Source organism: Panthera pardus, unplaced genomic scaffold (assembly GCF_024362965.1).
Source record: "Panthera pardus isolate Hobbes unplaced genomic scaffold, ASM2436296v1 HiC_scaffold_8, whole genome shotgun sequence".
In the NCBI taxonomy this organism is placed as follows: domain Eukaryota; kingdom Metazoa; phylum Chordata; class Mammalia; order Carnivora; family Felidae; genus Panthera; species Panthera pardus.
In genome coordinates this window covers 31,453,716-31,469,814 of record NW_026527013.1, presented here as the reverse complement: position 1 = coordinate 31,469,814, position 16,099 = coordinate 31,453,716, and the positions used below count along the sequence as shown (strand labels likewise).

The window sequence follows — 16,099 nt, the reverse complement described above, 5'->3', positions numbered from 1 at the left end:
CAGAGGATTCTCAAAGCAGGAATCATGCTGGACAAAATACTCTGGGGCCTGCCGAGAGACAAGGCCTGGACCTCGTCAGGAAATAAAATAACCAGGCTAGCAAGTTCAAGTCCTGCCTGTCGTTAAGTGCCCAAAGCAGTAACATGGGTGTCCTTGATCAAGTATAAACGTCCCTAAATACAAACCCTGTAATTAAAGATTTAAAATTGGCTAGAATGGGGTTACAAAGAATGATGGTTTTCATGTTCCATATTTCATTAGTAAAATCTTTACAATGAGTATGTATTAACTTCTATCATAATGATGATTTTTTTTCCCATTAAAACCTATCTGTCCATATAGTTTCCAAGGAGAACAAGGTAACTTAAATGAAGAACTGCTTCCAGTTAGAATGGAAATTTACAAGAATTGACCAGGCAATTTTCTAAATTCCCTCACCAGGCAGAAAACCCCTTGTGACTACCATCCCCTGTCCTCAGCACCTCCCCTCCAACACACACCATCATACAAATAGGAGCCTCGGTTATCCCATCCCTTTCACAATTTAGTGAAGACAACTTACTCTACTGGCTACAATTTACCTTTCTTGCTCAGAAAAAGAAGTTTGTGGAACATTCTAAGAAGCTATCTAAAAGACAAACTTCAGGCTTCCAGAAGAGGAGCTGCACCACTCTGTACAAGCAGGAGAGAGTAAATAACCACACGGGGCTTCTCTCTGCAAGTCAAAAGGAGAGGTCTAAAGGAGGAAACAAGAAATGTCAATTCCCACTTCTCATTTTCACTGGAGTCTTAAGACAACTCGAAACTTGGGTTCATTTCCTACACTCTGCCCTCCCGAGCACACTGAGGTTTCCTCTGACCACCAACATACTGCCTGCTCAAGGAAACCGGCCATCTCCCTCCTGCTGCTTGCTCCCCTATACGTCCTGCAGGAGCACCTGATCAGAAGCACGCTCAGGACACCCCGTTTTCATTACTGATAAAATGAACAGAATCAGCAATTAACATATGTTGAACAGTTACTCTGCAAGCCACTGCACAAAGTGCTGAAACAGCACTACAACATTTAATCCTTCCAACCGCTATGGGGCACTACCACTATTCCCACTTTACAGTCAGTCAACTGAGGCTTAGCAAAGCTATTTAATTTTCCTCAAGTTAACTCACCAGCCACAGCTGAGATTTGAGCCTAAGTCTGTTTAACTCCAGAATCAGTAGTTCCCACCACTGCCTTGCAAGTTGTCTTTTTTAAACCTACCGCATGGAACCCCTTTCCTGCCTAACTCCTAAGAATAGCACACAGAAGCAAGGTTGCATGATAGACATTTTAGGAAGCTGATTTAAAGCAGTGCTTCTCAAATGGCAAAATACATAATGATCTCCAATAAGTCCACAAAGAAATGAGAAAAATAAGGATAACGCATTGTGTCTTTTTAAAACTTTCTTCCAACTTAAAAAACTGTCCTTTATTCCAAAACAATGGCCCTCATACTTTTATAATGGTAGTAACTATATGTGTGTCTAATTATCTATATTTCAAAATGCTAGCAACCCTATCATTGGTCCCCAATTTATTTAGGAAACTTTCTGGTATAAAATAGAAAAGTCTGGAACCACTGGTTAAAAACATTCGTTTTGGGGGGTTGTCTCCCCCCCCCCCCCCACCCATTACTGGAGTTCAAGATTGTGGAAAACATCAGTGTAACCTGGGAGGGAAATATTTTTTGTTTTAAGATTGTGGATGTAATTGATAATAACCTATGACTTTTGCCTGCCATAAGCTTACACAGAACAGAAAAGCATTTCATGTTAGCAGGGTCTTTATTACAAAAAGGAACAAGAACACTTAATCTAGTTTTATGTTGAGTGCCTGAAATGTAAAAATCATTCTTTTCCTTCTTTTGCTCATTTATAATAATCCCTGCTGTACAAGATGAATATAAATGTAATCCTCTGCCTTTCTCTCAAAAGTACAGTAACTCCAACTGTTAAGTCTACTAACAGGCTTCTTTTTCTCCTTAGAACTTCAATCAAAAAATACTTTAATAATCAGAGGGGCACATTTATTAAAAATACTGCCATAAACTTTGAATATCAATGTGATTAAAAGCAATCTTGCACTGAAATGCTATTTAAATAGTGAAATTTCACTTCTTTTTTAAAAGATTTTTTTCCTAATGGCACAAATCCCAGATGATTGTGTTTCCTATCTGCTACAACCTTAGCTTTCATTTCATCTTTTTTTAAAGTCAATTACTTCTAATGCAAACCGCACACATGTCCCCTCCCCCTCCAAGAAAAGATCTGTATAAAGGAACTGCTAAACACAACATATAGACTGTTCTAAGGCACAGCAAGGAAAAGGCTCTGGTATCTTTAGAATAAATGTGGGGGCAGGGGTAGTAAAGTTCAGTTTTTCTAGCTGAGGAAAAGAAAACAAAGGTCATAGCAACCTGCTCAAGCTCATGAAAAGCAGGCGAGCATTCTGGAATGGGCTCAGCACGGCAGTGGGTCAAGCATGTGGACTGTGGAGTCAGGCAGATCTGGGTTAGTGTCTCTTACATGCTTCATGATCTTACTGAGGTACCTCATTTCTCTGAGCCTCAGTTTCCTCATCTGTAAAAGGGGGAAATGGGAATGCTGAGATCACAGGAGTGCTGACAAGATGACATAAGGTAAAGCATATGTTGGCACAGAATAAACGTTCTCACCAAGCTTAAGCTGTCCACATATACACAGGTATGCTGTGAGATGTGGCATTGAGAAAGCAGGATATCCTTGTAAGAAATGAGGCCATAGAACATGTAGGTCACACTCAGTAACGATGCACAAATTTCTCCCAAAGTTAGAGTTCACAAGAAACAAAACTGTAACTTGAGTAAAGCTTGGGAACCCCACGCCATCACAGGTAATGCACATGGTCTCCATTAACAACAAAGCCTAGAGGGTGGAGAAATTCAGCATGGATTGTGCCAGGTGTTAACTCTTCAGCAAGTACAAAATCTTAAAAGTGTGAGATACAAGGATGCTCTATACCCTCTTCATCAATCAAAATGCAGATCTGGTTCCTGGTGAAGCAGCCTCCTAATTCCCAAAATGACCTCCAATGGGGCTCCAAACTAGTTTTTCCAAACTACAAGGGCAGAAACTCTGAAGAATTTGAGTCAGGTACCCTTTTTAAAATCCCATGAAAGTTTGCTTCTTTCTCCAGTGGGGCTTAACAGAAGCTGATCACCATCCTCACAGTTTAAGGCTCTTAAAAGCTGAGACAATGACAGCTCTGTTGATGCTCTGTATTTGAACTGCCCTCAAACAGACATATACCCTAGAAAAGTGGCAGTGAATGACAAAAGAGGACGAGGACGGGATCCTTCTTACACAAAACCTCACATACATTCTTTCATCTTCCTTCTAACCCAACATACTTCTTCAATACTGGATAAATTTTTGGTTTAAGAATAATAACTTTTACTATTTTAAAGATTCTCCCCTTCAAAACAAGTTTGAGGAGTACCAAAATCACATTCTGCAGAATGAGTTTTCCTTCATTAACCAAGGAACCCATTAGAACAAGAACTGGCAAACTTTGTCTGTCAAGAGCCAAACAGTAAATTGTGGGCTTGGCAGACTGTATGGCTTCGGTTGCACCTACTCAACTCTGCTGTTCCTTGTATGGAGAAAGCCGCCACAGACCATCAGTAAAGTAAATGAATGGCTGTGGCTATGTTCCAATGAAACTTTACTATGGACTCTAATATCTGAATCTCATATTTTTTCACATATCATCAAACAATCATTTTCTTCTGAGTTTTTACTTCAATGATTCAACAATGTAGAAACCATTCTTAGCTAGGCTGCAGGCAGGATTTGGTCCACGGGCTGTCATCTACATTAAAAGAGCTAAGGAACCAGAACTAAGAGGAAGGAATCCCTGCTCTGTGGGAGTGTCTCACTAGGTCTCCAGGGGCTCTTTCACTCTGGAGTTCGTGCAGACTTTAGAGAGTTTCATACATCAACTGTCAGACAACTGCCCATTGTCAGTGCAGCCCTAGCTCTCATCCGTGAGGCATCAAGTGTGGGTGACCTGCAATCGAATCACCTGAGTGCTCCTTAAATGTATGAACCTGATTCAGATACAGTGAACTTGGATCTCATGGATTCCTAAGGCTCAGTTTCGATCTCCACTTGAAATGTAGGCAGAATGCAAACACTGCCACCTGCAGAACACTCATACACCTATGAAAGATATCAGAAAGGGCAGCCGGGCTTGCCTCAAAAGAAGGTACAGCACACATAAAGACTCCATTCGGCAGGAGACAAGGTGAAGTCCATGTAAGCAGAAAAGAAGAAAACCTAAAGAAATGATACGCTGTCTGGGACATGCTTCGAAATAATTCAGTGTGGCGAGTGGGGTAGGGATGAAACGAGATTGGGCCATGACTCATTAGGTGTTTAAGCTGTATGAAGGATACAAGGAGGCTCATTAAAATTTTTTCTGTATCTTTTGTAGATTTCAAATTGTTCATAAGAAAAAGCTGGGGGGGAAAAACGTGAAAGAAACCCAACAGAAAAACAGAAATGTTCTTCACTTCAGGAAGAGGGTTTTATGCTTATAATGCAGTTACTTTAACAGTATTTCACACAAATACCTATTTGTTTTCAGTTAACTAACTATGACCATTTTCTTCTCTAGGCAAGAAAAATTTAGTATTGATACAGTGACTCAGTTACTGTTGACTGAGGCTGCCCATGCCGAGTCAGTCTTTTATTTTCTTTTCTTTTAATCTTGCTGCTTATAGATGCCAACCAACCTCTTTTTCATCTTGCCCTAGGCTCAATTATGTCATTGTTATTATGACAGGGAAATCACCTGTCATCAAGTGTGGCTAACACTCTGGGTCGCCATTCCACTCCCTTGCCTAAATATCACAGATAAGAGAGGTGGTGTCCTGTCTGCACTTTCTGGAAAGTGTAAATGGAGTGCTAAACTCAGGACAAATCAACAGGAAGTGCTGAAAGACAGCCTCTGGCCTTCCGAGGGCCATAAAGCATACCTCCCACAGAATAGGTACCTTTGGGGGAGGAGGGCATGGAGACAATGGAAAATTGGATGATTCGACCTCTTCATCCTTGAGAGACTCAGCTCAATCTTTCTAAGTAGCCCAATTAATACATTTTTGGCAGCAAATATTTACTGAGCACAAATGGTGAAGATGACTATACCTCCATCAACAATGCTCCTGTCCTCTGGGAGTTGACATTCTAATGAAAGAGCCGCCACATAATATATACTTTCAAATGGTGACAGAATAAGTTGCTTTTTTTTTTTTTTAATCTGCCAAGAAATCAAGGCATTTGTTTTTCTTTTTTTAAGGCTCCCTATATATGTTCAGTCACTAATATGGAAATCTTAATCAGTTACTCATATCAATCAATTTCATCTAAAAATAATTTTGTTAGATATAGAATTTCACAAGTTACCTTTGGAAAATAGGGTAGTTTATCTTCTAAGTTTAATCATTTGAAAACAGCCAAAATGTATTATCCATCTGTTTCCACTCAGATCACCTGTGTTATCAACTACAATTACAAATTACAAGAAACCAAAGGCAATAAGAATGTGAGGATGCAAATGGAAACAGGATGATCTCTATAAGATAACTGAAATTTTATCCTAACATTTGCCTACCTGTGCTAATTAGGAAAAAAAGGGATGATACATTAGCTAAACCACAACTAACCTCACTTCCATCTAAATCAATAGTTCTAACCTCTCCCACAGCCTTAACCCTTGGGCAGTCTTACCATGAGAGAACTGGCCAAACTAAGCTACAGGAGAAAAAAAAGACAAAAATCATGGCTTACCAGTTTTGAATTTTGGGGGTCAAGATAAATGAAGGATCTCTGAGAATTCAAGAGAAGCTGTAGACATTACTAGGAAGTAGACATACAGGGGTGCCTGGATGGCTCAGTCGGTTAGGCTTGGAACTTCGGCTCAGGCCACGATCTCATGGCTCATGAGTTCAAGCCCTGCATCGGGCTCTGTGCTGACAGCTCAGAGCATGGATCCTGTTTCTGATTCTGTGTGTGTGTGTGTGTGTGTGTGTGTGTGTGTGTGTGTGTCTGTCTGTCTGCCCCTCCCTGGCTCTATCTCTCTCTCAAAAATAATCATTTAAAAAAAAAAAAAAAACTTAAAAAAACAGTAGATGTACACAGTTTAGCCTACAATTTCAAGGAAACTATGACTGCACTACAGCCCATTCAAGTCCCAGATATTAACCCCCTGACCCAAATAAATACTAAATTCAGAAATAAAGTCTAAGATTATCAGCAGTTTAAAGGGTTGAAGAAATTAATATGCACGGAGTCATTTTCGGTATGTTATCTAATTTAATTTCCACTCCTACAACCTTGGGAAGCAGGTATTATCACGTTTACAAAGAGGGAAAGCCAGATTCTGAGAGGTAAAAAACAAGTACAAGGTTAAGCAACTTGCTCTCATACCCAGGCTTTTACCCCTAAGTCCACAATCATAAAGTAACTGGATGAGAACTCAACAAGTCTGGTTCATATTCCCAAACATCTTCCAAGATGGGCAGTTTCTGATTCTTAGTGCTTCAATCATGTGGTCGATTTATCTACATTTAACCTCCTTGCCAAGAGGAATTAGTACAGATTTAGTTCCACAACACCTTTTCTTGGTAGGAAATAATCGTCACTAAAGACAAAAGATAACTAATAATTTTTGCTGATTTTAAAACGTATTTTCATTTCTTAAGCAGCCCAACATGAGCTGTTTGTTAGACAAACAAAGCCCACTGCATGAGTGCTGAATATCCTCATGCTTGAATTTTTCAACTGTTTCAGAAAATCCATAAAATCACAAATGAATCAAGAAGTGACTGAATTAAAAACTTCAGTCTCTAAGCCAAACAGCCAGGCAGAATTTCAGCCATCCTGGCCCCTTCAGCATCCTCTGAATGGTGAGAGCAACTTTTAAAAAACAGCACCTCTAATAATCATTAGTAATTTGGTAGGTCAGAAACACACACAACCAAATCTCTGAGCCCTTTTTGCCTCAAGAAGGTAGTTAAGAGGTCTTAGATCCTCATGGTAAATAAAACCTGTTGATGAATAGGTCCCAGCAGAAAATAATAAATATGGCAATAACTGCATTCTAGCCACTAAATGTGGTTGGGTCTCAGTCTAGACCAAGTTGCCCAGTGAAACACTAATACCCTTACTCATCCTCTATTGGGGAATTACCAATAATTACTAGCATGCTGTTTTCACACAGATTTAGAAACCCCTTATGGGAAATGTATCCATATCCAAAGAATAAAAACTAAGAACAGGAGTGGGTCAGGTCCTCTAATGCTCTACTCCAACTACTTCATATGAGAGTTGCCACCTAGTGATTTTAATTTTTTAAGCCCAGGCGGACTGCCAACTCAACACTAAAACCGGACTAACAACTGATTTTTCCTATTGCAACATCGCCAGCAAGTCCTGTGCTTTCCCTCTCTTTCCTTTGCTCTCAAACAGCGATTCTCATTTTCAAAATCAACTAATTTGCTCTATAATCTGTTCCAATTGGAAGCTCTCACAGAGCTGCCACTGGTATTACTCTTCTTCTCAGCGCCAAGAGGCCAACAAGAGGCCAGTTCAAAAAACCAAAACAGCAAACGTGAAAAAAAGAGAGGCTCTAAAAACAAGAAGTAAATATGGAGACAGAGTAACAATGGGCCAACTCTGGACTTTAAAACATTCAGCTCGCCAAGGTTCTACCTATTCTTGGGCCATGGACAATAACTATGCCAAAGTAAACGGCTATATATAAGCAATGAAATTGCATTAGGGAATATAAACTCAGGATTTTGGACACCAAACCTCATGTAAGGCCTTGTCCTTACCACCACTGAAAGAGCAACTTAAACTAACCTAAAGTTCACTGGCCTCCAGAAGTCCTTTCTGACTGCAGTGTGTCCAAGCCTGGCACAGGCATTAGATAGCAAAGTTGACTATTCAAAGAAAAATAAAATCTAGGAGGATTTTAGGAGGAAAAAAGAAAAGAAAAAAAAAAAAAGTCTGACAGTTTCTAGATACCTGACCTTTCATTTCATCTGGAGACACACCTTTAGCTACAAATATTTCCCTAAATATCCTTCTCTAAGGATCAGTTTTATTAAAAACTGACCAATAATTAGACACTGGTTTCACTAACTATGGACGCTAAAGGCTTGTTTCACGATACCGAATTCTGGCCTTTTTCGCACCCTGATCTTGGCAACTCACACACACAGTCTGGCCAATTGCTCCTCAGCTGTGGTGATCCTTCTGTAGCATCCTAAACTTTGCAGCTTGAATCTCACAGAAATAAGGATGCACAGATAAACTGTTATCTTTTCTAAAGTTTGAAATCAATTTTGATTGCCAGCAGAAAATTCCTGGTGGCAAGATTTCCTTCCCAGAGCCGCCTAAAGCATTCGTGGAAATGCTTTCCAAGCTAGTAATTCCCGTCTCCACTTGTGTTTTTCAGTAAGAGAGACCAGAAGGGATTTGGGTTCAACTCACTGCTAGTCCCCAAAGCTTATCACTGAGCAACGCAGCTCAGACTGCACCACACCAGGCCTCCACCAATGGGTTCTAGGACGCTCCCCATTACAGGAAGACCCGGAAACCAGATTTTCCAATCGTTCTGCTCTCCCCCTTCTTCCTCCTCAAGCAGCAGCATCCTCGCGCGTGGGTAAGGAGTGAGTAAGGTAGGGTCAAGTTCCCCACCCTAACGAAGCGGGCAAGCAAACTTCCTCGGGGCTTGCACAAACTCCAACGGGGGGCTGGACTCACCTTCGCGACAGAGCCCCATGACTTCGCGGTTTTTCCCAAACTCCTTGAAACTTTCGTCCAATTCCGTCCCTAGGAGATACACACACACAGGAGGAGGGGAGAGGCAGATCAGTGGCCGGGAGTGTGACGCACGCTCACGCACGCAAGGAGTAGTTGCGGGCACCTCTGCGTACCCCAACAGAGCGATAGCATCTCTGACCCCCGAGGGGGCGGGTCACAGGATGGGGGCGGGGAGGCGAGGAGGGTCAGAGGATGGGGGACGGAGGGACCTGGGGAAAAGGAGGGCGTGAACACTCACCGTCCTTCCCAGGAAGTTTGGAAGCCTCGACCCACAGATTCCACGACTGTCCCAGCATCGCTTCTGGACTGGGCAGGGGCCTGCGCTCCCCGACGGTCGCCATTGCGGCGGCGGCCGATGTGGAGGCGGCGCCCGGGCCGCCGTCCTCCGGCCGGAGGCGCCGCGGCGGCGGCGGCGGCGGCGGCGGCGGCGGCTGCTGCCGCTGGGGTTGCGGAGGCTGCTGCTGCTGCTGCGGCTGCTGCTGCTGCTGCCGGGCGGCCGCCGCCGCTGCTCCGCCCGCTGCCGCCGCCACTCGGCGCGGCTCCCCCCTGACGTCATCCACGGCCCGCTCCGACATTCTTTCCGCTCCTACAATGTAACAAAAAAGGGGGAAAAGAGTCGCGCGGGGGCCGCTTTTAAGGAGGCGCCGGGGAGTTCCGGCGGCGTGCGCGGCCCGCAGGCCGGGTGGGGCTCGCTGACAGCGCCCCCCGGCCGCCCAGCCCTCCCAACCCGCCTCCTCCCGTGCCACCCCCCGCCCCGGGCGCAAAGTCCGCGGCCCGGGCTCGCTTTCGCTTTCGACTCCCGCGGCCCCTCGGGGGAGGGGACGAGCCGCCGGCGGCCCGCCACCGCGGCGCAGGGTCCCCTGGTTGCCTCTGCCGCCGAGACCCGCACGGAGGCCGGCGCCCGGAGCCGCCCCCGCCCCAGCCACGGCTGCCCACGGCGGGGAGGCCCGAAGACGCACCCCCGGCCCTCCAGCTGCCCACCCTGAGGCCGCTCGCATCCCCGGGCCGGGCCCGGCGGCCCCGCTCCTTCCTTCCGTCCGCGCGTCCGTCCGAGCCGCGGCGCCCGGCCGGCTCCCTTAAGCAGAGGCGCCTCCCGCCGCCTCCTCCCCCACGCCGGTCCCTCCCTCTCAGCTCGCTCCGGCGAAGTTTGCACGTCAAGCCCCCGGAGTGGAGCCAGGGCGAAGTCGGAAACGCAGCCACCTATGGAGGAGCAGGCTGGCCGGCCCCGGGGCACCATCGAATGTGGTCGCCGTCGGGCCCTCCCGCCCGAGGTTTCGGACCAGGGGCCCAGAGGCTGGTGCAGGGAGCACTTCGCTTTCCGCTCGCGGGCGGCCACGCAGCTGTCAAAAGCATGAATGGCAAGCCGCCGCCTAATGTGTAGGAAACCACCGGCCGGCAAGGAAATGCGGCCCAGGTGCCGTCCCAGGTGTCAGCCCGAAGCCCCGGTGTTCGCCGGATGCCCACCACTAGAGGTCACAGCGTGCGCCCTGCGAACTTGAACTTCTCGTCTAGCAAAGAGAGATCATGAAACCAGTTTAAGATGGAGAGACAGGCGGCGGTGATTCTGTATACAGGTTTTGGAGACACTACCCGAAATTTCTCTATTTCCCCTTCCATTGCTCCTAGAAGTGATTCGTTCGCCCCGAAAATTTTTTTTTAAAAAATCTTGCCATTTTAAAATCGGGTTCATTTTCAGATGGAGTTGTTAGTCCCTCCCTCTTTATGGTTGTCTTTGCTTCGGCAGGGGAGGGACCCAGGGCTTAGGAGAATATACAGCACTTCTAGAAAATGTGTTTAGAAGAGTTTTGTCAGATTTTTGTGTACTAAATTAAGCACTAGCCCACAAAATTTAGCACCCCTCCTCAACAGACACACACAAACACGCGCGCGCCCTGCAAAGCTTTTGCTTAAGTGATAGGTAAAGATAGCAAAATAAAAGACTACTTAATAACTAAAGCGTGTGAAGTACTTGAAACAGTAGCAGACCACACCAACCACTCTCAGTAAGTGCTCTGTTATTTCAAACGGACGTGAGAATCTGAAGCCTGTGACAGAAACAAGGATTTTGATCATCATGTTTCACGTGGCAATAATAGCACTCTTGTGGCACGTCTGTCATAGTTGTTTGCTTACAGGTGCTTTCTCTAGGTGGGGAGAAAGAGGGTTTCATGTTTTTTATCTGGAACATCTGGCATGATAGAGGTGGCCAACTTCTCTGCTAAAGAAACAAAGTCCAACAAAAATGTTTAAATAAGAGTAAAAATTAATAAGGAAATATTATTGCAATCTAAACTTAACGCAGGGCTCTTATAAGAAAGGGTTTAAGTTGAAAATTTACAAGCGTTAAAAATACACACACACACACGATTTTTTTATTTTAAAAAGATTTAGAAATAACTCTGTAAAATTTTCCTGGATTGCATGCTAACATAAGTTTCAAAAAGTGAAATGATGCATGCTTTCTGTCTTTATCTAAGAAGTAGTAGAAACAAAACAACCCCAAAAATGGTGGAAATTATTGGAAGGATTAAAAAAACAAATCATTTCTAAGGCTTTAACTTCCTTTTCTCACTGATACTCAGTGAGAAAAATGTGGGGGCAAAACATATAATTCGTTTGGTACTAATAGGGTTCCTAACTCTTAATATAGGCCCTCAGGAACACTTGAGTGGCTCAGTCAGTTAAGCATCAGACTCTTGATTTCTGCTCGTGTCATGATCTCAGGCTTCCTGAGATCAAGCCCCACGTGGGGCTCTGTGATGACAGTGTGGAGCCTGCTTGGTATTCTCTCTCTTCCCTCTTCCTCTGCCCCTCCCCACCCTCAAAATAAATAAATAAACACTAAAAAAAAATAGGCCCTCAATATTGGAAGCCCCAGCATACTTTGAATTTTTAATTCATCCCAAATTACTGAAAAATCTGTAAAATTATATTAAAATATCCACCTTCTCAGTTTTCCTAGATTAAAGTACACAGTTTATTAATAACTTTGAATTTTATAGTTCTACCTTTAAGATAAATGAAAATTTAGGGGCACCTGTTGGCTCAGTAGTCAAGCATCCAACTTCAGCTCAGGTCATGATCTCATTGTTCGTGGGTTCCAGCCCCATGTCAGGCTCTGACAGCTTGGAGCCCGGAGCCTGCCTCAGAGTCTATGTTTATCTCTTTCTCTTCCCCTCCCCTCCTTGCGCGCTCTTTCTCAAAAATAAATAAACATTAAAAAAATTTTTGAGAGAAATGAAAATTTGTGAATTTGAATGTCATTTGGAGCTGCCATTTTTTAAAAAAGCTTAGAACAACCCAGCTATATAGATAGCAAAGGGAGCTTGCCAGTTGAATACAGCCCTTCTCATCTCTGAGTACAGTGTGAGAATGAAAATAAGGGGAAAGCACAGACCCACTTCCTCAAGACACTGCTTGATTTCCCTCTTTTTACATGTGAAAATCCTTCAAGATTCACTAATATAACCTCTGGCCAATGGGCTCAATGTGGCACTTTATAATACTTCACTTCTGTCCTTACTGTTGCTCAACACATCTTTCTCTTTTCTTTACAGTTTTTGAGTCGTTTAATAAAGAAAATACAACAGAATATAAAGTGAAATGTAATAAGTATCCTCTCAGCATTATGAACTTTATTAAGAGAAGTTGTTACTAATAGTAACTCTCAGTTGTTGAGCTCCTACTAGGTGCCAAGATTGCCAGAGGTACTGTTCACGTTATCTCAACTAACATGCAAAACTGTGTAAGGGGGAAGGTGTATTACTTCCAACTTACAAATAAGGACCATCGGGCACCTGGATGGCTCAGTCGGTTGAGCATCCAACTTCAGCTCAGGTCATGATCTCACGGCTCATGAATTCGGGCCCCACATCGGGTTCAGTGCTGAAAGCTCAGAGCCTGGAGCCTGCTTCAGATTCTGTGTGTGTGTGTCTCTCTCTCTGCCCCTCCCCCGCTCATGCTCTGTCTCTGTCTCTCTCTAAAATAAACATTAAAAAAATCTTAAAAACAAAAACAAAACAAAAAAACAAATAACGACCATTAAGGAGGGCTCTGGACCTAGGTGCTAGGAATTCTTTCTGGGTCCATGTACTTGCTCTTCCACTTAAAAGTTGTGTAACCGGAGCAAATTACCTAACCTGTCTGCACCTCAGTGTCCTAATAGGTAAAATGGAGATAAAGCTAGGTTTCTTCTGAGGAATATGTGAAAAGATCCACGGAAAGTTGGTACAAAGCTTAACACAAAGTGAACAGTATACATAAGCGTCTTATATCAAACTAAGCAATCCAGATCAATTCTTATCTGTGAAATGTATTTAACTTTGAAGCTGAAGGATAACAGGCAACTCCATGACATCTCCCCACCAATCTTCTTCTGCTGAAGCCAATGCATTTACCACACTCTCTTCACCCATAAGAAAGTCCTAAACCCTTCCAGATTAGGCAGTTTCTGATATCCATAGTTGGTTTGGGTTTCCCACAGTTCAAATGAGTCACCAACAAAAGTCAAAACTGTTAGCTGAGAAAGTCCAGTGTTCTGATACACAAATTGGGGCAATATTTCCAAAGTATTCCTTATACAAAGGGCACAGTCTGTAAACAAGAGTACAGCAGAAACTCAAATACTTATTTTACCTACCAGGCCATAATAAAAAACCCTAAGGACTTCTTACCTAAATACCTGTCCTCTATACCCCCCAAAATATAAAAAGAAAATTGCTAATACAATTTATATTCATTTAATGTAATTATTTTAATATAGTAGTGTGCCTTGTATGCTATCAGTGTTCCTGCCAGCATACTGATTATGTCTCACAGCTATGAGGATCTTCAATATCTATCTGCATAGATAAATGCTATGTTTTATAAGGTTTGACTAATGAGGACTCAATTGATCAAACATTTCCTTATTGCCTAACACATTGTACCTGGTAGGCACAAGGTAAACACAACATAGTGATTTTGCTGACGACATGAGAAGAATAAGAAGTACTGGAAATAATTTAATTCATCAAAATGCTCTTATGCAAAAGGCTGTCACCACCAATTAGACTGTATGTGGCTTAAGAACTAGGCCGTCAGAGGCGAAATGCTGCCAAATTCTGAACATTTCATCTCTTCCAGGGATGCATTTAAAATATGGCCTGACTTCACCATCCAAATTTAGGGACGTTCCCAGTAGGTGCCAAGGGTAACAAGGTCTCTCTTTACAAAAAGTATTCTTCGCACAGCAGATCCACTTGTAAAATGCTTTGTTCAAAGGCCAAAGGCATCACTAAGTGGCAAAAATAAAAGTTGATCTTTTCCACTCTTTAAATCTGGTTTAATGTAAAATGGCTGAAACTGTCCAAAACCTCTAAGATGCAAGAGCCCACACAACCTCCTTTTTATTTGGAAAAAAACCCCACTGGTCCCACTACAACATTTTAATAAACTTGAAAACCAGGAACCACAGTATATTTATCTGTGCAAATTACAGGGTTGGTAACAGAGATTCTCCATTATCAACCCCAAAGGACTGCAGTCATTTGAGAAACAAGAAACTCAGATCCCCTGAATTAGGAATATTTTGGTTTTGGTTTATTTCTCTTAAAATTGGCTGAGCCTTAATTCATATCCTCTCTCCCTCCTCTGACCACACCTCTCTCTCTCCCTCTTTCTTCTCCAGAGCCAGGGCTCTCTTCTGCATGTGAGGTTGGCAGGCAAGAACCCTTTAACTGTGCTCCCTCTAGTGAAATCCTTAAAGCCTGTCATGAATACCTCTATTCCAGCAGGGGGAGAACAGTGGAAGGAGGAAATTGAATTCAGCTCAGTGGCTGGCATTCCTGACAATCAAGTGCAAAATCAGAAATAATAAGGATGGTTGCAAAGGTGGAAATTGAAAGATGAGGGCAATTATCTTTTTAAAGACTTAACCCGCACACGTATTCATTCTACAAGCTGTGTCATTTGCCAAGACGCGCAAAATTTTGAATACTGAGTTTGTTTTCTTAATCACATGTGTGTAGCTACGGATGAATTCTCCCAAAGAAACATTCACCACTAATACCAGACTGTTTGAAGGAAGAGAAAGATTTAAAAATACAAAGTAATAAGTTTTAACTGTAAATTGAATACAGATCAAGTGTTTCTAGGGATTTAATACTGGCCTGCAAATTTAAACTACTAACAAACTTGATTTAAAATCTTCACTTAAAGCCTTTAAGTAGCTTTAAAAACAAAAAAAAAAAAGAAAAAGAAAAAAGAAAAACAAGAATAGAGGGGGAAAAAGTTATGGGAAAAAAATGGAAAAAGTCAGACCAGCGTTTAGCTATAAAGAGAGGCTGACTATATAAAGTTCTGGTGCACTGCCTCAGATGCAATAAAATGCAAAGATTAAACACACTGTTAAAAATAATTTCCTATGTCTTCTTTGTACTGTTGCAGTGTTCAGTGTTTCACTGAAGTGACTGTAAGTGTTACCACCTTATAGGGCCCCCAGTTAAGAACAGGAGTTCTAGAGCTGACCTGCCCAGGCTGAATCCCCGTTCTACCCCGTACTAGCTATGTAACTCTGGGGAGTTACATATTTAACCTCTCTGTACCAGTTTCATCATCTATAAAATTAGTCAAACAGGAGTTATCTGCTTCATGAGGAGTATTAGGAGAGCTCATAGTACAAAAGCACTGTTAGCCATTTTTATGCTGTCACATGGAAAGCCCCAATTTTAACCTACCCATGCTATACTATCACACCAGTCTTGCAGAATGAAGAATGGCTTTAGTTTTATGTCCGTTCTTGCTCTAACAGTTTTAGGGGCTCCCCCCTGACCACTGAATTCAGTAAAAACTTCTCTCCTAGCACTCAGGGTCCTCTAGAGTTGGTCCCACGCCACCACGCCCACAGAGTTCCCTCCAGCAGGTACTCTACAATTCAGCCAAAATGACCAACTGATAGCTTCAAACACGCTCCCCACTCCAGACCGCAGCCCCCAAGCTCTGTTCATAAAGGTCACTCTATTTATAATACTTTCCCTCCCTTGGCTTAAATCCTACTGTTTAGCCAAGTCCTTCCTCAAATCCCTTTTCTTTAACAAAAGCTTTCCTGATCCCTCACACTAAGCCCATGAGAACTCATCCCCACCTCTAAATCACAGGACTTCATGGACTGGGGTTAAGAGTATGGGTTCTGAAAGCAAGGTAGCAATGAGAT

At 43.1% G+C, this 16,099-nt stretch overlaps 1 protein-coding gene across 7 annotated transcripts in view; it reads right to left on the bottom strand.

Moving 5' to 3' along the window:
- The window catches only part of ATXN7 (ataxin 7), a 142,265-nt gene that overhangs the window by 84,608 nt on the left and 41,558 nt on the right, over positions 1-16,099 (bottom strand). For 3 of the 7 annotated variants that reach the window (XM_053897605.1, XM_053897607.1, XM_053897606.1), the window contains exons 4-6: positions 9,889-11,125; positions 9,146-9,493; positions 8,848-8,916 (exon numbers count right to left, since the gene is read on the bottom strand). In XM_053897605.1, coding sequence (XP_053753580.1) covers positions 8,848-8,916; positions 9,146-9,493; positions 9,889-10,144 — 673 coding nt within the window. In that variant the 5' untranslated portion in view covers positions 10,145-11,125. The remainder of the gene's footprint in view (positions 1-8,847; positions 8,917-9,145; positions 9,494-9,888; positions 11,126-16,099) is intronic. The other 4 variants (XM_053897610.1, XM_053897611.1, XM_053897608.1 and 1 more) reach the window with 3 other exon arrangements.